This window comes from Papilio machaon, chromosome 16 (genome assembly GCF_912999745.1).
Source record: "Papilio machaon chromosome 16, ilPapMach1.1, whole genome shotgun sequence".
In the NCBI taxonomy this organism is placed as follows: Eukaryota; Metazoa; Arthropoda; class Insecta; order Lepidoptera; family Papilionidae; genus Papilio; species Papilio machaon.
The window spans coordinates 90,736-112,885 of record NC_060001.1 but is presented as its reverse complement, the minus strand read 5'-3'; the positions used below and the strand labels follow the sequence as shown (position 1 = coordinate 112,885).

The window sequence follows — 22,150 nt, the reverse complement described above, 5'->3', positions numbered from 1 at the left end:
TTTCATGGACCCTTTATTTTAATATTGGGCTCAATGAACAAAAATCTCAGTAATCATTTTGATGTTATTTTTTAAAATTTAAAATAAATATGCTTTCTCTTATTGCAATGTTTAGCAAACATACTAAAAATATTTTTTTGCATCAATCTGTAAAATGGACTGTATATGTCTGGGATCAATGTCAGTGATTTTAGATTTTGCGCGTGTACGTCAAATGTCATATGTCAAGTTTTCCCATTTCTCCATGCTTCAGAGTCTTCAGAGTGTTTTGTTTAAGCATTTTATAGGTATACTCTTTGGGCATTAGCATTAGGTAGTTTGCTTTTGTAGCTGCTGTGTGCCCAGTGAGTAAATCGTTTAAAGTTATTTGGGAGCCTAAATAGCTTACATTTACAACTTTAAGTGTTACTTTTACGTTACTATTGTCTAAAGTGCATCACAATAAAATGTAAGTTTACACTTTAGATAGTGAATATTTAAATTTAATGAAAGGTAAAGTATGAAGATAAATAATCTCGTCCGATGAAAAGAGTTACATCTCTAATGGAATTAATGGCATTTGAATGATAAGACGATTTAAATAGAGATGGAATGTGAAAAGTATGGATGGATATATTTATACCAAACAAATTGCTATTATACGAAATAAGAGTGGTATTGGGAGCATTTATATTAGACTAGTAAGCAGGTTTGGATGTGATGTGATGAATATGGATGAGGCAAGAATTGTGAAGTCAAAGGTCGAAAAGTGGCAAGATCGTACAAAATAGAAATCCGAAAACTCTGCCCAGATGAAAGCCAGAGCACAATATTTAGTGTAGTAACCTCTCTAGGTTACTTCACTAAATATTATAGTCACTGTACTACAATATAATAGTAATAATTCTTGTAATTGTAACTAAATCACTTCAAATTCACACAGAATTCGTAAATAAAGTTAATTATCATTTTTCAATTATTAAATTTTCCTTTGATTTACTAATGTAATGTAATGTCAGGTCATCAAAATATGAAGTAAGGAAGCCAACAGATAGGGGACGAAGTTGTTCTCCAGCTCATAAAAAAGAGCATCATTTTCCTTCACATAAAACTTCAACAACAAATTGTCCTGAAACAAGTAGCTACAAGGGTTCTAGTAGGGATGACAAGAAAAAAGGAGAGTTGTCTTCAAAAAGTAAAAAGAGCAAAAAGAGGAAGAAGAAACAAGCTAGGTCTAGCAGCAGCAGCAGCAGCAGCAGTGACAGCGACCAGGAGGAAGAAGAGCTAAAGCTGTTGCAGAGACTAGAAGCAGAACGGCAAAGGTTGAAGGAAGAAAAACGGAAACAAAAAGAGTTGATGAAGGCAAAAGAGACACCAGAGGAAAAGAGGTATTCTGAGTTAATAACTTGAAAATTAAATTTATTTCAGTTTTTTACTTCTTATGACACAGAAGCTTACTTCTGAAATATGCAGACATTAAAAAATTATTGATGAAAACATTTTACAGTGGAAGTGTTACAAAGCATTTTCTACAAAATACAGAATCTCCTGTTTTTGTTTGTCCGTTGGCGTGAAGTGGAAGCAATTCCGCGTTTCGACTGATGAGCGTGGTAACGTAGGTCTTATTTTAGTCCTCTTTCCTATCCCACCCTTTTCGATTAGAGGTAGGCAACACATCTGAAATTGCGGAAGTTTATGGGCAGTTTATGGAAGTAATACTTTGTTATTACAGCAGTTGGCCGCCCACTTGTTTGCCTCCTTATGATATAAAAAAACTGGCTTTAGTGTAACAGAGTGTTCTCCTCGTGGCAGAGTGCAGCACAGTGCACATTTAAATTAAAATAACAAGTTGTTATATATCTGTAAGTGAAAGATTCAATGCTCTCCGCACTCAAGTGTGCAACTGTACGTTATATTCCTGCGATACACAATGATAACACTGTACAAAATGTCACATAGCCAAATATTTTGCTTTTGTGTTAAAACAAACTATAGTTAGATGTTTAACTGTTTGCAGAGCTCGGCGTCTTAGAGAGAAACAGGAAAAGGAAAGAAAACGGCGCGAGCGCATGGGCTGGGACACGGAGTACCAGTGTTACACAAATCAGGACAATCCCTTTGGAGACTCGGCCCTGACTCATACCTTTGTGTGGACCAAGAAGCTCGCCAAAGAGGGCGTCAAAACTGTATCCAGAGATGAGCTCGAAGCATTGAACAGACAGAAGCAGCTCGAAAATAAAATCGAGTTAGAAAAGGTGAGTATTACAAAACCTATACCACATTCCTATCTCAAATAAAACTCGTAAATTCCAAAATAATTTTGATGAAACACTTTTTCTCGCATAACTATATAACATTATTTCACTCGATTTGACACTTTTTCACAAAATATATTACTGGTGGTAAATAAACAAAATTCACATAACTTTTCGGTCTTTCACCAAATCAAGTTGGTAAACCTTCAACATTGTAAACCATTTTAATTTTGTAAAAGTTGTTATGAAATGATAGTCTGTGTTGTGTGCAGGTGAAGCAGCGGCGGCTGGAGCGCGAGGCAGAGCGCGCGGCGCGCGAGGCGGAGGCGGCGGCGGCGGCGCGCGCGCGCGAGGCAGCGCAGTTCTCCAGCTGGGCGCGCCACGAGGACGCCTTCCATCTGCAGCAGGCGCGTCTGCGCTCACAGATCCGCATCCGCGACGGCCGAGGTTCGTGTCTCTCCTCCCGCTCCCTCCACCTCCCCCGCTCCCTCCACCTCCCCCACCTCCCCGCGACGTCGTAACGTGGCCGCGCCTGTTGCAGCTAAACCCATCGACCTGCTGGCGTGGTACGTCAGCTCGGAGGAGTGCGTCGACGCGCTCGAGATGCACGAGCCCTACACTTACCTGAACGGGCTGCAGCTGCAGGACCTCGAGGACTTGCTCGAAGATATTAAGGTAACATTAGGTGATACATTTCCGTAAGCTTTACGCGGCGAACGATAGTGGGAAAACGATAAGATGTGTGTCCGGGTGTGTGTGTGTCAGGTGTACGAGGAGCTGGAGAGCGGCGGGCACCAGGCGTACTGGCAGGACGTGCGCACCATCGTGCAGGACGAGCTGGGCAAGCTGCGCCGGCTGGCCGCGCCCGACGCGCGTCGCGACGGCGTGCACCGCGCGGTCGCCGACGATGTCACACAGGTGCGCCCTCGCCCTCCACCTCCGCCCCCGCCTCCACCTCCGCCCCCACCTCCACCTCCGCCCTGACTAACATTCTCGACTCGGGTTCAGATATTCAAGGGCAAGACGGGCGCTCAGCTGGCGGCGCTGCAGACGCAGATCGAGCAGAAGATCAGCGGCCGGCGCGACGGCGTCGACGTCGGCTATTGGGAGAGCTTGCTCAGCCAGCTCAAAGGTTGTCACTCAGATAAAACTGTAATAGGAATTGTCTAGTAATACTTATTTAATGCCTCGTAACAAATTTCATCCGGACAATAACTATTATTAGTATTTTTGTCCGTATGCCCAGAGTTCGTGCGCACGAATCTCGGAAAATCTCTTACCTATTTGTATGTCGTTTTTGTTGCTAATGTATTGCGTAACTTCACTTAAAATTAACTCTTTGTTTTATCTCAATCGATGTAAAAAAATAATGTCGATTATCAAAAGATTCTAATTTCCGATGTTAATTAATTTCCGATTTGTTTGACAAATGTGTATTATGAATGCGAAAGTTTGGATAAATGTTTGTTACCACGTTGTTTGTAACAGAGTTAGATGAGAGCGCGAGGCTCGGTACTTGTTTAAAATTAGTTTGTTGTTCAGCGCACATGGCGCGCGCCAGACTGCGCGACCGACACCGACACAACCTGCGCCGCAAGCTGCAGCTCCTCAAGCGCGAGCAGGGCGTGCAGCCCGCGCCCTCCGCCTCCGCCTCCACCTCCACCTCCACCTCCGCTGCGACACCCGCCCCACCAGCGTGAGTGCACATCCGTATTATATATCGTTATCCTTTAAACATTTGCTTTTTAAACAAAATAACCGTCGATGTCGATTTCGAATGGTACACAACAGGTCGATGTCGCCGGAGCGGGAGGAGGAGGCGGCGACGGAGGAGCAGGGGGCGGGGGCGGAGTGGGAGGCGGAGGAGCGGGAGGCGGAGGCGGAGTCGGGGCGGGCGGCGTGCGTGGCGCAGTACGAGGCGGGCGGGTACTCGCCGCCGCCGCTGTCGCCTCGCGCGCTGGAGCCCGCCACGCTGCTGACGGCGCCCGAGCACGACCGGCAGCGCCTCGCCTACCTGCGCGCGCGTCTGCACCACGCCGCCAGGCCCGCGCCCCTCTGCCCGGAGGGCGCGGCCGGGGCCGGGGGCGGAGGCGGAGGCGGGCACGCGGCGCTGGAGCGGCTGGCGGAGCGCGCCATGGGCCCGGCGGCGGACTCGGCGCCCTTCGCGGGCGAGACGGCGCTGCCCGAGGTGCCCTGTCTGTGGGCCGACAAGTACCGCCCGCGCAAACCCAGATACTTCAACAGGTACGCGTCCACTTGTTTCACTTCCACGCTTCGCCGTCGAATCATTTCCACAATAACCGATGATTTCATTTGTCTCTTATTAATAAGTTAAAACTTCTATTATTTTGGATGAGGTCGTAAAAAGATCACGAGCGCACAGGAGGTTGTATGTTGTGTGTTGCTTGCGGCAGAGTGCACACGGGCTTCGAGTGGAACAAGTACAACCAGACGCACTACGACATGGACAACCCGCCGCCGAAGATCGTGCAGGGCTACAAGTTCAACATCTTCTACCCCGACCTCATCGACAAGAGCGCGACGCCCGAGTTCTCGCTGAAGCCGTGCGCCGACAACCCGGAGTTCGCGGTGCTGCGTTTCCACGCCGGCCCCCCGTACGAGGACATCGCCTTCAAGATCGTCAGCCGCGAGTGGGAGTACTCCTACAAGCGCGGCTTCCGCTGCCACTTTCACAACAACATCTTCCAGCTCTGGTTCCACTTCAAGCGGTACCGCTACCGTCGCTAGTTGTATTTCTCTACTACGCTGTATTTCTGTTTTCTTACTCTCGAAATACATATTTGCTTAATTAAACACTTAAATAACTTTTTTATTTGATTAATGCCTAACGAGATAATTATTACTAACGCGCTTGGGATCGTCGTACTCTTATCACACGACTACACAGCTCGCTTTGAGTATGTGCACTGTTGCATACGCACTAAACTCTAATTTGTGAAATGGCTCTTAAGAAGCATTTAAAAGCGCCACGGCCATGACCCGGCAGCATCCCGCCTATTCCGGGAAGTGGAAGGAGCGGCGCACGGTTGCGAGCCCTCAACTCGTGTCAGTGAGATGAACACATCTCTTTACCGCTCAACCGGCGAAGAGACGGCGAGGTGACGACGCGAGCTGAACCCGCACCGACCGCTGCTGGGCTGGGCAACTTTATGTCATAAGTTGTATTTTGTGTCATTTTTTATACCTAGGTATACTTGACAGAAGCCACCGTAATAACAACTTCTTTATTACTGGGTTAGATAAGTTTTTCAATACAATAAAGGATATATTTTTGGATCACTACTTATTTTTGAAGTTTTTTCCTTAATCATATAATTATGTTGAAGTCAAGTGCTTCAACTACGACACTTCATTGGAAAGGAAACATTCCTAAGAGGATCCCATGTTAATCTGAGTGGCATTGAACCATGAATTCTGAAGATGTTTTGTCCAGTTGTAAAATCATGTACTGGGGCTATTCAATTTAGAGTTGATTTGATAAAAAAAAGTTTGATGAGAATGTGATGAACAATCACATACTCTAAGTAATCACAGCTTTCATGGGCCCTCAAATAAATTTATTAGACTCGCATCATGACATGTGCAAAACCAGCTTTTTGGGGATTGCCAGTGAATGAGTGTAGTATCTCAGTAGAGATAAGTGTTATTGTATACCAAAGACTAATTATTATTACTATAACAATGTTTTATTTACATAAAAAAGAAACACTTGTTGAGGCAACTGCAGCTCAACTACCCCATCAACAAAAACACAGGAATACCGATTGCTAGATTCTATTTACCATAATTTATCTTCAGCTTATCCTTTATTTGTTGTTAATAATGAAGGATAAATATTGTCCATCTGTAATCAACTGTACATTGCTTTCAATCTCTCACTTTCCTAAACATCATGCAAGCGAGAATGATGCATCACATTTTATATGTTTATCCTGCTCAATTGGCGACATCGGAGCGGCTATGAGTGACCGCCGCCGGCGTCGGAAGGAAGCATAACACTTCATTGGCTGTAATATTTTGTGCAGCCATTAAAGAGGCGATGAGCATGACTCATGAAAGTGCAAATACCAATAAAATGTCTATTTTGCAAATTACCAAAATAAAACATATCAAGTTGTGAATGAATTACTTTGATATTCAATTTGTCAAGTCGAACAATTTTTCTAGAGTATAGGTAAATTACAAACAAGGGGCATAAATAAATTGACACTTCCTGATGGTATACCATGTTAAATTAGAGAATACAAGTTTGGAAAAATGAAATACATTATCTTTTTGTTAAATGTTCATTAGATAGTTGAAATTGTAACAATAACTGAAAGGCACTAATAACTAAAATAGATTTGTATAAGCCACTATGAGTTTATTTAGTTTTGTTTACAAAACAACTATTGATCTTTCTTAACATCAGTAGCATCGGTGACCTCTTCGGCAGCAGGGTTGCCTCTGAAGTTAGGAAACTGTTCCCATGGGGCGCTCAGCTCAAAGCGTCTAAATTCTTGTGCCAACTCTAATGGCTCCACCACAACACGTTTCTGTTCATCATCATAACGCACTTCAACATAACCACTGAGGGGGAAATCTTTTCTAAATGGATGACCCTCAAATCCATAGTCGGTCAAAATTCTTCTCAGGTCAGGATGATTGGCAAAGAAGACACCATACATGTCCCATATTTCTCTTTCATACCAATTTGCCGCTTTAAAGACGTCACACGCTGAGTCCACCGGCGTCAATTCGTCCGTGTAAGTCTTTACCCGGATTCTGGCATTGTAACGCAGAGACAACAAGTTATAAATTATTTCAAATCTGTTGGGACGACTGGGCACATCCATGCCGGCGATGTCGGCTAGACTAGCAAACTGAGCGTTGTGATGGTCTTTCAAAAATTGTAGAATAGGAATAACGCCCTCTGAAGGTATAAGAATTTCCAATTCGTTACCCGCGGTAAGTTGGACTTTTTGTACGTATTTGGGTAAACATTCTGCAACATACTTGCCAAACTCTACAAGTTGAGATTTTTGTAAAGGGTCCACTTTAGCCACTGTTGGTCGAGTCTCCACTTGCGGTGCCGCCTCATCTGTCTTCGTAGCTACACGCTGCATAGCTGATACAGGCGCATTTTTTAATATTGCGCGTCCCAGCTGAGAGTTAACGCTTATGGCGCGTTTTAAAAAGAAGGACATATTTAAGTTTTTCCTTACGTAATTCGTTTCGTTGTATGGAAATAGTAGAAGCAAAACCACAATTCAATGTTTATATCTGTCACACAGACGTCAATGTCAATGTCAAAGTAAAGAGTATAGTAATAAATCGAGAATCGGTCTGGTAATAAAATTAATCCAACAATTAGGCATTTTATTACATTTTGTATTTATTAAAGTTATTTGATTAAGCACATAACATATTACAATAGTTTTCATACTTCAGTGGTCTTGTATCTTGTAGCCTTGTAGCCAGTTTATAGTTTATTGGTCACGACGATAGACACTGTGGTCTGTGGCATAAGATCATAGATTCATAGAATTTTGCTATTCGCATTTCGGTTATTTATCTATTTCTATTTATCAAAATAAATTGTTATTGTTAACCAGATTCCGGATCATTGTGTTCTAGTTTAGTTTCACTCAACTTATTAATTACACATGTTAAACCCGTGATTTTGCTAAATTGAATAATTACAATCTTTTAATTATTAATGTTTTATAATGGTTATATCATTCACTTGGTTGATGTTTTTCATTCAATTTACAAAAATTGCAACCGAAGATTTCTTAAAGTTAAAGTTTTCCATGAAATAAGTTATAAGTATGTGAAAAAATCCTATGATAAGTTTTGCCAGATAGTGTTTAAAATTAGGACAGTAGAGGTAATATTCTTGACGTAGATTCTGATAGATTTCTGAGATTAGTAGAAAAAACTGAGATATTTGACAGCTTACACATGCAATTTTTATAAAAAATTGTTGAATATTGTAGATCACAAACGGTCACTCGAACTGCTCTTGCGCATAAGCAAACGCCGAAACGTCAGTTTTGCGGTAGTGATTTGATAACAGGCTTTCACTGTGTTGGCTAGAAAATTGCTGGAATTAAATAAAATGTAATATCAACAATAAGCGCCAGGCAAAATCGAAATAAAAATAACTTATGAATAAAAACATTGCATTTTCTGTTGCAAAATGATTTATGTGTACCCACTTACAACTACTTGTAAAAACTATTGTTTGTTATATTTATTTAAATGATCACTACATATTTTTTAATAAGGAGTGGTTTTGAAGTAACTTTTCAACAATAAAAATGGTAATCGTTGCTGTATAGTATATTGTATTTTATAAAATAATATTTATTTTACCATTTCTAGAATACAAAATCATGATGGAAGATGAAATAAAAGAGTTAAAGTCAGTGTTGCGATCATTAGTGGTGTCCAGTCCAACACAGGTGGATGTGCGTACTCTTATGAGAGACTATCGCAGCTTAGTGGGCAGGGCCCTACCCATTGCAAAACTCGGCTACAAGGAGCCCGTGCACTTCCTTAGAGAAAGATGTAGCGATTGTTTCCTGGTGAGCACAGATAATGAAATTGATATGGTAAAATGTAGAGTAATTACATATTAATTATTTTGCATTTTATAAAACAATGTAAATACACCTTTTGTTGTACTAAGTAACAAAACAAATAAGTATCTTGTTACAAGTATAATAATACTAATCATATGACATGTTTGGGACAGAGACATCTTACAGTTGGCCTTTGGCCGTGAAGGGGTGGGTGGCATGCGTGCTTCTACTAATATCACATTCTCACCTCTGAGTTATTTATACTAAAAGTTAAATCAACTACAGCCCCTCAACAAGGCATAATTTATGTAGGATCTTATTAAAGCCCTTTTTAATATTCCCTACTAAAGCATTTTAAGTATAATTGTTTATTGTGATGTGATAATTTGCGCAGTTCCACGGCGATCCTCGCAACCCTGTGCTGACACTTATTGTGCCGGACACATTGAAGCATATTGATAAGTTTGTACAAAAACAAAAGGTATCCAATACAGTAAAGCAGTAAGTATTCTTTATTTTCATGACTATACTACTAATAATTTGTCTCACACCATATTTATTTAAAATAAACTTTCAGTAAAGGAAAGAGAAGAAGTGTCGCCGCACTGGTCTTGCCACCTTCAAACAATCTTATTTCTAAGACATTTTTGGCAAAAGAAAAGGAATCAGGAATTATCAAGAAGGAGGAGAGAGATACTGTAAAAAATGACCTAACACTAGATGCTGACACAGAAAATAATCAAGTTTATAATGGTACATCACATAGTGCATTGGAAAACTTTATGAAGAAACGCATGCCCCTGTGCACCAGCATGGCCGACTTCCAGGCCGACACCGACTCGTCTCGGGGGGATGCTGACTCGGGCCGCCAGACATTCTCCAGTAAGTGTTCCACTTCTCACTGCTATCACAATCATTACAGCATAAGTTATAAAATTTTTGTTGTAAAAAGATTTTCAACTATCCATGTGCACCCAAAAATTGTTATTTTTTTTTCTTCAAAGTCATGTTGATTTTGTTAAATTTGGATCTGATGAATGTCGCAGAACATAAATAAAGTTTAAACAAGGTCTAACCAAGGTTCTTCATCCTCCACAAAGCTTTTGATCATTGTAAATCCAAGATGGAAGTAAGAATCAACTTACATTTTTTAATATTATCACTGGTTATTTGTAAAAATAGTGCAGTCAATATTACCCATCCCATATCAACTTTGTCATCCTGAGTAAGATTATCGCTTGTGATGTATTATTTATTTATTTAAGCACAACCACGACATATACTAGCGACCCGCCCTGGCTTCCACCGAGTGGCAAAGGATATACATCTGATTTGTCATATCAGTAATACTCTTTCCGGTTACGTCCTATCCTGTAAAAAAAAAAACCCTCAAGCACGGGGGCGCCCGGTCCAAAAAATCCGATAACGAAAATACATTAATGGCAATAAAATCTCTATACTTATGAAGATACAAGGTGTCTAGACGATACTAGGAGACTTCGTCTGCGCGTAAATAAAAAAGCTTATTTTGTGGCCTATGTGTCTTTCCAGACTATGTTCTATATCCATGCCGAATTCCAGCGAGATCCGTTAAGTCATTTTTGACATATCTTCTAAGAAACATCCATTCATCCATCGATCTATAAAAACATTCGCATTTATAATATTAGTAAGATTAATTAAAGGAGCATTTCGTTCAGAACAATGTTATTTGGAGATAAAATTTGTGGTTATGACACATCGAGTGTACATTATTTTGACAGATAATATTTTATTTTAAAGGTGGAAGCAGTACTAAGTGGACACAATTTGAAGAATTAAAAAGTGAAATTAAAAACATCCTCGAAGATCATCCTGAAGGAATTTGGTGCACAGATCTCGTGGCACTGTACAGGTAGTAGCCAAGTGAACATATTGCACCTCCCCCCCACAGCACCCCGCCCCACCCCGGCTAACGCGCGCTCCCCTTCCCCCGCAGGCAGCGGCACGGGCGCGAGCTGCAGGTGGCGCGATTCGGCTTCACCAGCGTGCTCAGCTTGGTCTGCGCCCTCGCCGACACCGTGCGCGCCTGGCGGCCCCGCGGCGCCGCCGACTGGCGCCTGCAGCACACCGCGGCCCCCGCCCCCGCCTCAGTCTCTGCCCCCGCCACCGCGCGCCGCGCCCCCGCCTCAGTCTCTGCCCCCGCCGCCGCTCGCCGCGCCCCCGCTCCAGCCCCCGCCCCCGCCCCCGTCGCCGCGCACATCGACCCCGACGACGCGCTGCCCGGCGTCGACTACGTAACTATTTCTTTGTTTCTAGTTCGTGTTAAATATTAAGTTGGAGAACATCCTGCCGCCGGAGAGCGGGCGGAGGATACTTCTCACTACGTCTATATCTGTTTACAATACAAACCCTGAGCCATACATTAAGTATAAGTTAAAGTGGAGCTCGTACATTTTTAAACTTTTGTGGTAATACATTTTGTTTCATATAACTATAACATTAGCAACTTTACTTTTACAAAATTTTCAAAAAATTTCAAAAAATAGCTAAAAGAGTGAAAAATCAAATTGTTCGCCATGAATGGAATGTGACGTTTCTCCATGGTATCAATTTCGGTTTTGGATGGAAACAAAGTCTGAAGGCGGAGAGTGGTATTGGAGAGGTGGGGCGTGTCTCCGCAGGACCCCGACGTGTTCCCCGAGGACTGCGTGCACTTCATGGAGAGCATCCCGGCGGCGCCGCTGGCCGGCGTGGCGGCGGGCGCCCACCTCGAGGTGATCGTGGGCGAGGTGTACTCGCCCTCGCACTTCTGGCTCATCCGGCTCGGCGAGCAGCACAGCGTCGCCATGGAGGACATGATGGACGAGATGACGTAAGTAGTGCGTGGGGCGCGCGTGTGTGTGGGCGCGTGTGTGGGCGCGGGTGTGGGCGCGTGTGTGGGCGCGTGTGTGGGCGCGGGTGTGAGGTGTGCCGTGTGCCGCAGGGAGTACTACTCGCGCGGGGCGGGCTGCGGGCGGCGACTGGCGCGCGGGGCGGTGCGCGTGGGCCAGTACTGCAGCAGCTGCTACGAGGGCGACTGGCACCGCTCGCTCATCGTCAAGCTCGTCGACAGCGACACCGTCAAGGTGAACAGCATTTTGTTGCCTTTCATCTTCTTTTTATTATCCCGCCGACGATACGTTTTCATCAAATGTTTCCAATTAATATTTAAACGGGTTTAGGTGCTCGTTTGTTCTCTGTTTTAAGGTTTTTATAAAATTCTCCACAGCTTTTTCAATAAAAACATTTTTTCCTATTTAATTTATACTCTTTCCTTCTATCATTCTTGTGGTATACATCTAAATTGTCGATCACGCCGTGAGTTACACACATAGAGTGTGTCGCGTGTTGGGCGTGCGGGGCGTGGCGGTGACGTAGCGGGAGTGGGCGCAGGTGCGGCACGTGGACTACGGCACGGTGGAGCGGTGCGCCGTGTCCGAGCTGCGGCCGCTGCTGCGCCGCTGGGCCTCGCTGCCGCAGCAGGCGGTGCGCGCGCGCCTCGCCGCAGTGCGCCCGCCGCACGCCGGCCGCCGCTGGCCGCGCGCCGCCGCCGCCTTCCTGCTGCGCGCCGTCACCCAGCGCCAGCTCGTCGCCCTCGTCTCCGCCCACAGGGTGCGTACACCTCCCTCCTACATCTCCTCCCACATCTCCCACATCTCCCACATCTCTGTAATGTAACCGAGCGTCGCGTTTCATTTGCAGGATGATATCGTAGAGGTACTGCTGATCGATACGTCGTCGGACGAGGACGTGTGCATCAACACGGAGATGGTCCGCGCTGGCTACGCCGACCCCCGCGACGACTCCTGCCTGGGGGTGAGTGTCGCCCCGCCCGCGCCCCGCCCGCCGCGCGCCACCTCCTCCTCCTCCGCCTCCTCCTCCGGCTCCGGATCGGATGAGGAGGCGATGGATGTGCGCTCGCTCGCCACCATCATCGCGCACTTCGAGCGACGCACCGACACCGACACCGACAGCGAGATCTCCGCCTCCGCCAGCGAGGTGCGCGGCCCGCGCCGCCTGCCCCCCTGGCCGCGTGACCACTCCCCCGGCGGGGAGGCGGAGGTGGAGGAGGAGGTCGCGAGCGTGGTGTCGCACACCTCCCTGCACCTGGCGCGCATCACCGCGCTGCACACCAAGCTGCAGCGGGCGACCGGCACCTTGCCGAAGTCGCTGCACCTGGCGCGCCTCACTGCGCTGCACTCGCGGCGAGCGGGGGCGCGGGGGAGGGGGGCCGCACACTTGCCCTTTAAATAAAGATAAATAGTATTGATTAATTTAACTGTAGTAGATACATGATGTAGCGTGTCGCGTGTCGTGAGCCTGCACTAGAATACTGTAGGGAGGAGAGCGAGGCCGAGTGGCCGCCACTCGTCTGAGGTCCTCGCTCTAACCTGCTCACACTTCTAACTTGTAACTTGAATACGATTCCAGTTTTTGTTAACTTTCATCTCACATGTTCCGATCTTTTCTAATTACAATTGTCAGACATCAACACAACGTCTTGAATACATTGACTAAAATATTGTTATGTTCACTTACAGTTGTTTTTTTTTTAAATTAGAACATCGATAGCACCCTTATTGTTAATTTGCAACTGACAGATGTCATCGCCTGAACATCATTTTAAGTACGACGAAGAACATCCCACACAGTAGTTTGCACAATGCTAATTCTGTGGAAGCTGACGTACAGTAAAATAGTGTGAACTCGTTTATGTATAAAGTAAATTGTCTAGTGATTTGAATATAATAAATGTGTAGTGTAATGGCCGCGAGTGAACACCCGCCAGCCTCGTGTCTAATTATGTTTCCACATTCCTCACATTTCAAGTGCACGAAGAATTCTTTAAAGACGTCGGGGTTATATACTTACAATTACTCGTATATCAAGAGATCGATCGAAATATTTGTAAAGCTCTCGCAGGAACTTTTAGAACGATTATTTTACTCCTCGCCGGGAAAAAAAATCACCGATTTTTCGGTATATAACCTGCGACGTCTGAAAAGTCTGCCCTCGTGTCTTCACATGATATCAGAGTTGCTCGCTCACCGGGTGGATACTTTCAGACGTCGGAGTGTTACCTGTGTCCGAGCTTCGACGCCCTCGAGAGCGGCGACACGCCCACCTACGCCGAGATACAGTGCTACCTGCGCGACGGCATCGTGCTCGACTACGTGGAGGACTACCGCCGACACGTGCCGCCCTGTCTGCCCGCCCCCGCGCACCCGCCCGCCCCCCGACCGCCGCCCACCCCCGCCCCCCGACCGCCGACCCCCAAACTGTCGGCGGCGGAAAACGAAATCTTTTACCATCTGAGGCAAGCGAGTGCGGCGCACATGTACATGATGGAGGCACTGCAGCGCGCCATCGCGGCCACCTCGCTGGCCGGCGTCGATCCGCGGCTCAACCCCGAGGCCGCCGAGTTCCCCGCGCCCCGCGCGCCCTCCGCGCCCGTCGCGTCCCCCGCGCCCCCCGCGCCCGTCACACCCCTCGCCCACCCGCCAGGCGCGACAGGCGACAACCAAAAATTTGTCAATCCGGCAGTTAAAAGATTCTTTGAAAACGTAGTGCCGAGCGCCGGCATCGCGCCCCCTCCCGGCTTCGAGCACATGTGCCGCCGTTTCTGAAGACACGTGCCGCCGTTTCTGAAGGCACGTGCCGCCGTTTCTGAAGACACGTGCCGCCGTTTCTGAAGACACGTGCCGCCGTTTCTGAAGACACGTGCCGCCGCTTCTGAAGGCACGTGCCGCCGTTTCTGAAGACACGTGCCGCCGCTTCTGAAGGCACGTGCCGCCGCCGGACACTCACTCGCTTCTCATTTAAAAAATAACTACCTCAAATCGTTGTATTAGGTAAGTTCATATTGACGCATTAAAGTTAAGTCTCTCCCATGAATAGTTTTAAGATAAAGTCAAAATAAAAAGTATTAGCGAAGGATCGGCGCCACTTCTACAAACTTGCTTCCGTACATTTCCTTCTTGTTTTCTTCTATATAATAAATATATATGCGACTACGAATTGTTCATTGTGTTATAATACTTGATTGTTTGAAAATTTTACATATTCGACATTTTTTTTATTGTTAAAAGTGTAATGACCTTTTGACAGTGTACATGCACAGGAACTGAAACACGCGGTCGCACAAACACTTTGTGTGAATAAATCGGAGTAACGAAATAATCTCGTTTTCTTGTTTACATTCTGTAAAACTTTCATTTGCAAATGTCAAACTTCAAATGCTCAATTGAAAACTTTGTTAATGAGTTAATGAACAAGCTAATGAGAATTTATGGGCTGAAGCGTGTCGTCAGTGTAGGGCTCTTCCTCATCCAGCGTTATAAAGAAGTGTGTGTTTACTCTTTATTGTATTAATATAGAAGTAGGTATAGATTGTTTCCTACATTTGTTTCCTGATTTTTCTTTTTTTCAAAGGTAATGAGGGAGATGACCATCTTGTCTTGATGCTTAATTTGACATTTTCATTTAATTGAACTTTGAATGTATCTCAATTAATGATAGTAGCATAGCGGCGAGGTGTTTTAGTGTTCTTCCCTTTAAATATGGTTCATTTTATTTTACGATATTGAATTCTTGCAATATGACAAATAGTGTTAATAATAGTTGTACAGTAAATATTGAGCTGAGTTCACTTCGTGAATCCGACAGCGAGAGACATGGCGCCGAGCAGATCTCCGTCCTCCGCCTCGCGTCTCACAAACTGCGCCCATTTCAACTTCATTTTCATTTCATAAAAATAAACGGATATAATAAGGTTCCCAAAAAATTAATTAGCAAGATGAACTTATCTCAATATTAATACTAAATGACCGAACTTAATTTACGAAATATTCTATTTTCATAGTCTTAATAAGATCAATAAAATTAAACGAGCTTAAAACTTCAAAAAGCAAGCAATCAAATGTTCTAGGACGGGTCGTCCTAACGATGGACCGCCGACTGTATCTTAAGAGATTCTATATCTGTAAGTGAGTTAAGAATATTCTGTGATAAGTCGTGTTTAATGTACGAATTCAAAGTACAGTTGTTTCTATTCCATTAAAGATTTTGATAATTTTTACTCAAATTTATTTCCTCGTGTTTTCGCAAAAAAGTAACGGGATTAACGCCAACAAGCATCATACTTTATATCCACAAGTAAAACAAGTGCAGATTTATGTTGAAATTGCCTAGATCATACCAAATTGTTGTCTTCATATATCTCGGCGGGAGATCATCTGCTCGCAACACATTGCCCTCCCCCGGCCCCGCATCACCGCATCACCGCATCCCGCCACGCTCAACATTGTGTTCTACGCAGCGACTCGCGCCAACTTGGAGCCGCCAAGATATCCGAAATCATTTATACAATTTGCCCTCACAATTGTAATACTCCTCTTGTTGTAGTACTCCTCCAGTATTGATATCTTTAGCGTTTACATATCGATGCGGAGTTGCTGAAGTTTCCTTATATTTTTTAATTACTTAATCATTCATTAGTGTTAACTATAAGACTATAACTATATACTAGTTGAGTTTCTGTGCATCCAACGAACCGTACAATAGTTTAGGAGCCTATTGGTAGTTCCACTTTCCACCAATGGATGACATTGTTATTAAAATGCATTTACAATTGATTTTATTGCTCTAATTTGTCGAAAAATATGGGAAAGGAAATACAAAAATTAGGCCTCCAGCACGCACACTCAGACGAAACGCGGAATTGCTTCCACTTCACGTCCGTCTTCTGTGTGGTTGTGGTATTTCACCGGTTGAGCGGGCCCATTCGTACAACAGATGTTGCTACATCTACGACTATTAAACCAGAGTATAGTAAGTATAGTCTAGTAAATTAAATTTTTTCAAAAGAATAGGCATCATCTGACTGACTCACGTGTGGTACCGACGTCCAGTCTTGCTTCTCAAATTCTAGTCAAACGAGGATAGCTGAACTGGTGAGAGAGGCGCTGCTATCGCGGTTTGGTTCTGTTAGAATGTACTTAAAACCTACGTTGTCATAAAATATTATGACAAAAAATGACATGACAGCTACAGTACAAAAAGATCTTGTGGCGATGATCGCCAGTGAGCCTTGTCAGTCTTGAAACTTAATCGCAGCGAAATTCATCCAGTGGTATCGCTACTTGAATTTCAGGGCGAAAATGTGCGACGACGACAACATTAGGGTTACCAGTGAATACACATTTTTCTCAGATTAAGAATTATATTTTTAGCTAAATTTGTACAATTTTTTTCTGCAACTTATACAACAACTATCTAAATGCCCAAAATAATTATTAACGATTACTCGCACGTTTATTTCATCAGCCAGTTAGATTCATCGGTCAGTTTACTAAATATCAAAATCAAATAGGCACAAAAAAAACGGCTTTTATTAAATACCGTATAGCTGCCGCTCCCTTACAGGTCAAAATATGACGCTGTCAAGATGACATTGTTAGTAGACATATTTTCCAACTCCGTACGATTCTTTTGGAACTGTGGAACTATTATCTGTGAGGGTGACTGTACCTGTGGAGGATTAAGATCTGTGGGAAAAAATATGAAAACAAACATGGCGAATAGCGATGGCGTTCTTATAGAGCGTCGTCGCCCGATAGGTCTGTTTACAATTTTGTGTATCGACTATTAATGCCCAAAGTACCCCTGTCGCATATTATGCGTCCTTCTAAGGAAGAAAGAAGTATCAATGACATCGGTCGACAGAGTTAAAGGAATGTGTAGTGCGGTTTACGGTGAAGTGTTGCGGGTCGCGGAGACTGCGTGTAAGGTGTTTGTGTGCGTGTGTCGCAGGAGGGACCGCGGTGGCGGCGCTCGGTAGAGTCGGGCGCGGGTGACATGCAAGCGGCGCCGGCGCGCTACGTGTCGTCGAGCGAGCTGTACTCGGCGGACGAAGTGGAGCTGTTGTTGGAAGAGATTCGCGAGCTGGAGCCCGTGAGCTGCCGCGGCGAGGAGGTGCAGGACTTCGAGATCGCCGGCAGCGGGTGCGGCGCGGGCGGGCGCTCTCCGGCGGGCACGGAGCTGACGGAGCGCTCGTGGGACTCACACGCACACTACTCGCGCGCGCCCCCGCCGACGCCGCGCCCGCTCGCGCCAGTTTACTGCCGTTTGCGCCATTTGATGACTGTTCAGGGTGCTTTCACACTGCTAGTTGTGGTAAGCCAATAACACGTAAAATCTCTACATTTGGACATATTAGCAAAGTATATTAAAAGCAGTTGGGATCTCCATCCACAACTAAATGTAAACAGCCTCGCAGCGTGGCGCCTGGCTCTGCACCGAGTCACACTGCAGAGGCATGCAAAGTGTTTTTTATCCCGAAAAACCAAATGTCTTTACTTCTATTTAATGTATAAAATCCACAAAGTGATAAACATGTTCTGCCAATCTACATATTGCATATCATAAAACATTGTCAACCAAACTAAACCAATACAAATTAAATTAGTAAGTTGATGTAATATAATCAAGATTCATATTTATGAGAAACACCTCCAATTGCTCCCACTGCTGTAACAGTTTAATGCAAAGGAAGGCACCCATATTAATGAAGTTTAATTGTCATGTCAAACTAATCTCCTAAGTAGTAAATATTAAAACATGTTTGTGTTACCGGCAAAGCATACAACACAAACATATATAATGCAGTGCAACTTGTTCTGAAAGGATTTCATAATTTATGAAATGGTAAGCTGAGTCCATTTATTCATTGACATCAAAGATTCAAGCTCATTCAATTCCTAATGTGTACCTGTATGGTGTGCAGGCGTGCTGCGCGAGTGCATGCGGCTGTGTGTGGGCGGGCGCGGGGCTGCGCGCGGGCCAGCTACCTGGCGGCGGTCGCGTGCGTCTGCTGCACTTGGCCGCGCTCTCCTCGCTCATGCTGCATGCGCTGCTGCTGCTGCTGCATGTCACGCGCCTCACCGAACTGCTGCCACTCGACTGGAACAAACTGGTATGCCTTGTCTCCCACATAACCATAAGCAAAAGTAGGGTACGAAATTTTGTATGGAAAAATACATATTTTTTAGATTCAAGCTAAAGATCCAATTAATAAAAGTTTGGTATAGTAGAATATCATTTTCCTTTACTCAAAAAGTGTCAAAAACATTAAAGACATAGGTTATATTGCTACAACTACACAGAAGATAAGCGTTTTTTTTTTCATAAAGAAAGGAGGGGAAGTGGATTCGGCATGGGAGGAGAAGTTCTGTTGGTTAAAGATAGGCAACGCATCTGCAATTACGGATGTCTATGGGTAGCAGTCACTGCATTATTTAAGCGAATTCAGTCGGCCGCTGGTTCGTTCGCCATCTCATACAAAAAAATATATACGAAATTGCGAATGACAGTTTATAACAGTTAGAAGCAACTTCCACTTCCCGTTCAAATAGACTTGCTCTTCTCATCCTTGTTAGAAAAGGAGCGCAGAACGCTTCCCCTTGGCGGGCACCACGTGGGCTGAGGTGACGGCACATAATGTGTGTCGTGTATGTATGTAAGAGCCAGACTAAGGTGCGGGTGTATCGCAGGGCGGATGCGCAGGCGCGTGGTCGGCGCTGACGCTGGCGGGCGGCGGCGCGGCCACACTGCACGCCGCCCTGCAGCCCGCCTACCGGCCCGCGCCCCACCTCGCGCGTCTGCTGCTCGCCGCCGCGGTATCTATACCTACACTACACTAACACTACCTCTAAAACAGAAACAATATTGCTCTCCCTTGGACTCTTGCTCATCCAGGCTTGACTAATTTTAGTTCTCTTCCCTTCTCATCCTTTTCTCATAAGAAAGGAATGGGAAGGGGAAGTGAATGTGATGGTGGAGAGGACGCATAGGAAGGGGATATATCCTTATTCTGTGCGTCCCCTCCGCTGTCGATTAAAGGTAGGCAACGCATATGCAATATGCAGCGGTCGCTTCGCTCTTGGGCATATTCAAGTGGCCGCGTGCTCGTTTGCCAGCTTATGATATATAAAAAATAAATTTAATGCTCCTTTTAGTAAATCTGGTATTTATGAAATTTATTGTTAATTGATTATCTAGTTTTTATGATTATGTATTGTTTGTTGTATCTCATATTATGTACAAAGAGTATTTATTTATAATTCTATTCTGACAATCTGTATACATGCAACATAATGCAGTGTGATGTAACCGCAGGGGCTAGGACTGAGCGGCGCGTGCCTGGCGGCGGCGCTGACGGTGCGCGCGGTGCGGCGGGCGCGCGCCGGGTGCGTGGTGGGCGCGGTGGGTGCGGCGGGCGCGGGGGGCTCGCGGCGGTCCAGCGGGCGGTCGTCGCCGCGCGCCGCGTACCGCGCCGTGCCGCAGCCGCAGCCGCAGCCGCAGCCCTCCACGTCGCGCGACCACGCCTTATAGCCCACGGAGTTCTAAACGACGCAACGCTCGCCGCAACAGATGGCTGAAGTGCGTCAAATGTATCGCTCGCGAGTGAATGCAGTGCGATTTCTTCCAATAGTGATAGAGCAGAATCCGGCCGATTCAATATTATGGAACGGCTGCGTGTTTGCAACTATTTGACCGCATCTGTGCCCCGCAGTCTCCCCGCTCCGCTCCGGGGAATATAACTGTGACATTGAACACGTTTTTTGTTATTTTACCCAATTTTTTCAAAACTATATTTGTACAACAAAAACTTGTAATATAGTACGGAATCCGAATTGAAAACTTTTTGTCACGTTGTCCTCTTGCACGGTCAGAGGTGTGTGAGATCTCACCGAGCGGTATGTTTGTGTGTATAGTGTATAAGCATTACTGTATTGAGATTTATTGTGTGAGTTCACTGCCACGGCGATATCCGCCATCTCCTGCTGCCTATCGACGCACAATTTTATATTTTTTGTTTAATTTGTATGCATTCATTATTAATATAGAATTTATAAATGTGTACAAACGGCTCCCACTCGCTTTGTGAATGTGACGGGACGGTGCGTACAATGTGCTGACCTCACCGCCACATCCTTCACAAAATGACCAATGTTTTGAATATCCATATGTGAGTGGGCGGGAGTAATGGTGTGTTCATGTAACTGCGGATATCCGCTATCGAATATATTAAATGTTTTTGTATTTGTCACTTTTATAATATTTTTTGTTAAACTGTCGATCTTTACCATTTTATATCACGAATTCGTAATTCACGCTTATATTATTTAACACAAGTCTGAGTTGTTCTAGTCCTTATAGTATTTGTAAGCAATTATTTATATATCTGAGCGCGGTATCGTAGTAGATGGGCGGCGAAGTTGACAGACGCAGGCAGACCGCCCACAGGATGTTGCGTCAATGTAATGTTGTAGATAAAGTATATATATATTGTATGTGTTACTGTCTGTCTGTCTGTCTGTCTGTGTACAGTAAGTGTTGGCGGAGCAGCGCAAGCCGACGTTACATTCATATATAAGTGTATGCGCATCTAAAGTAATTTTTGACGCTTTTAATGAGATTATTTGCATCATATAATAATTTATAAAAGTATGTTACTAGAAGTAAGAGAAAATCTTTAAATATACCAAATTAGAATTGTTATAGAAAGTAATTTTGTACTTTCTGAACTGAGGCAGTCGCGTTTCATTGAACATATAGCTACATATGTGTACATATCACTGCAGAGTGTTGTTGACACCCTGCCGCTACTTGTACCACATTGTGTGTGTCACCTCTCACCTCTCACCTCTCGTGAGTCGCGACACCTTCCCATAGTCCGGTGATTGTAATGTACGGTAACAACTTATAAAACAAATCATTTTTACTTTTAAATTTTAACAATAAAACATAATATATGGTTTTTATACAATCCATTGTTGTTTTTGTTCAGTCTTCATTTTAAGTGATCGAAGAAGACACGAGGAGGAGCTGATGGCGGCAGGAACTTCGACTCGACCATCACTGTTATATAACAAATTTAATTTCAAAGCTGCCATTAAAAATGTATTAATTATAAAATTTTAATTAATAATTTACATAAGTTTTATTTCTTTGACTTGTAATATTTCCATGAGCAGTATTTATTATAGTCTTACTCAGAGCTGGGCATTAACTCGTTAATCCGTTAATCGTTAATTAACGAAGTTAACATTTTGCTTAACGGATTAACTTTTAAGTTAACTTCAAAAAGTGTTAACGCTTTTGTTAACTTCCGTTAATAAAAGTCCGTTAATCGTTAAATTAGAAACTTCGAGACGTGCTGTCATTTTGTTTAAATTACGTGCCACGCCACGCTCGTAAGTTCAGCTATGTTGGGCGAATGTCGGCGACTCGAATGGTGAACGAACG

At 44.5% G+C, this 22,150-nt stretch overlaps 4 protein-coding genes across 4 annotated transcripts; 3 read left to right on the top strand and 1 right to left on the bottom strand.

The window, feature by feature from the left end:
- The first annotated feature begins 262 nt into the window (after nt 1–262).
- LOC106715711 (cactin) lies at nt 263–5,200 on the top strand. Its single transcript, XM_045681457.1, is given in 10 exon segments — nt 263–448; nt 999–1,367; nt 1,997–2,234; nt 2,507–2,681; nt 2,776–2,909; nt 3,000–3,152; nt 3,243–3,366; nt 3,777–3,934; nt 4,048–4,478; nt 4,649–5,200. Coding segments are annotated over 10 exon segments (2,118 nt in total). The 5' UTR covers nt 263–446; the 3' UTR covers nt 4,983–5,200.
- Nucleotides 5,201–6,597: 1,397 nt separating this feature from the next.
- Nucleotides 6,598–7,529, bottom strand: LOC106715767 (NADH dehydrogenase [ubiquinone] iron-sulfur protein 3, mitochondrial). Its single transcript, XM_014509118.2, has one exon. The coding sequence runs from the start codon at nt 7,439–7,441 to the stop codon at nt 6,644–6,646; it is 798 nt and encodes a 265-aa protein (XP_014364604.2). The 5' UTR covers nt 7,442–7,529; the 3' UTR covers nt 6,598–6,643.
- A 434-nt stretch (nt 7,530–7,963) lies between these two features.
- Nucleotides 7,964–14,469, top strand: LOC106715710 (tudor domain-containing protein 5). Its single transcript, XM_045681608.1, has 11 exons — nt 7,964–8,124; nt 8,622–8,824; nt 9,216–9,322; nt 9,399–9,703; nt 10,604–10,715; nt 10,800–11,097; nt 11,485–11,675; nt 11,787–11,928; nt 12,236–12,454; nt 12,545–12,658; nt 13,909–14,469. Exons 2-11 carry the CDS (start codon nt 8,633–8,635, stop codon nt 14,467–14,469), a joined length of 2,241 nt encoding a protein of 746 aa, XP_045537564.1. The 5' UTR covers nt 7,964–8,124; nt 8,622–8,632.
- A 2,702-nt stretch (nt 14,470–17,171) lies between these two features.
- Nucleotides 17,172–20,233, top strand: LOC106715707. The gene is made up of 4 exons (XM_045681607.1): nt 17,172–18,016; nt 18,627–18,815; nt 19,393–19,518; nt 20,018–20,233. The coding sequence occupies exons 1-4, from the start codon at nt 17,699–17,701 to the stop codon at nt 20,231–20,233; spliced, it is 849 nt and encodes a 282-aa protein (XP_045537563.1). The 5' UTR covers nt 17,172–17,698.
- The last annotated feature ends 1,917 nt before the right edge of the window (nt 20,234–22,150 follow it).

Excerpts from the sequence above, each read along its gene's own strand:
- LOC106715710 (XM_045681608.1), top strand. The coding sequence starts at position 8,633 with ATGATGGAAGATGAAATAAAAGAGTTAAAGTCAGTGTTGCGATCATTA. Across the intron at positions 11,929-12,235 it reads TCGACAGCGACACCGTCAAG|GTGCGGCACGTGGACTACGG; the intron begins GTGAACAGCATT and ends GAGTGGGCGCAG. Across the intron at positions 12,659-13,908 it reads GCGACGACTCCTGCCTGGGG|ACGTCGGAGTGTTACCTGTG; the intron begins GTGAGTGTCGCC and ends GGATACTTTCAG.
- LOC106715707 (XM_045681607.1), top strand. The coding sequence starts at position 17,699 with ATGCAAGCGGCGCCGGCGCGCTACGTGTCGTCGAGCGAGCTGTACTCG. Across the intron at positions 18,017-18,626 it reads CTTTCACACTGCTAGTTGTG|GCGTGCTGCGCGAGTGCATG; the intron begins GTAAGCCAATAA and ends TATGGTGTGCAG. Across the intron at positions 19,519-20,017 it reads GTCTGCTGCTCGCCGCCGCG|GGGCTAGGACTGAGCGGCGC; the intron begins GTATCTATACCT and ends ATGTAACCGCAG.
- LOC106715767 (XM_014509118.2), bottom strand. The coding sequence starts at position 7,441 with ATGTCCTTCTTTTTAAAACGCGCCATAAGCGTTAACTCTCAGCTGGGA.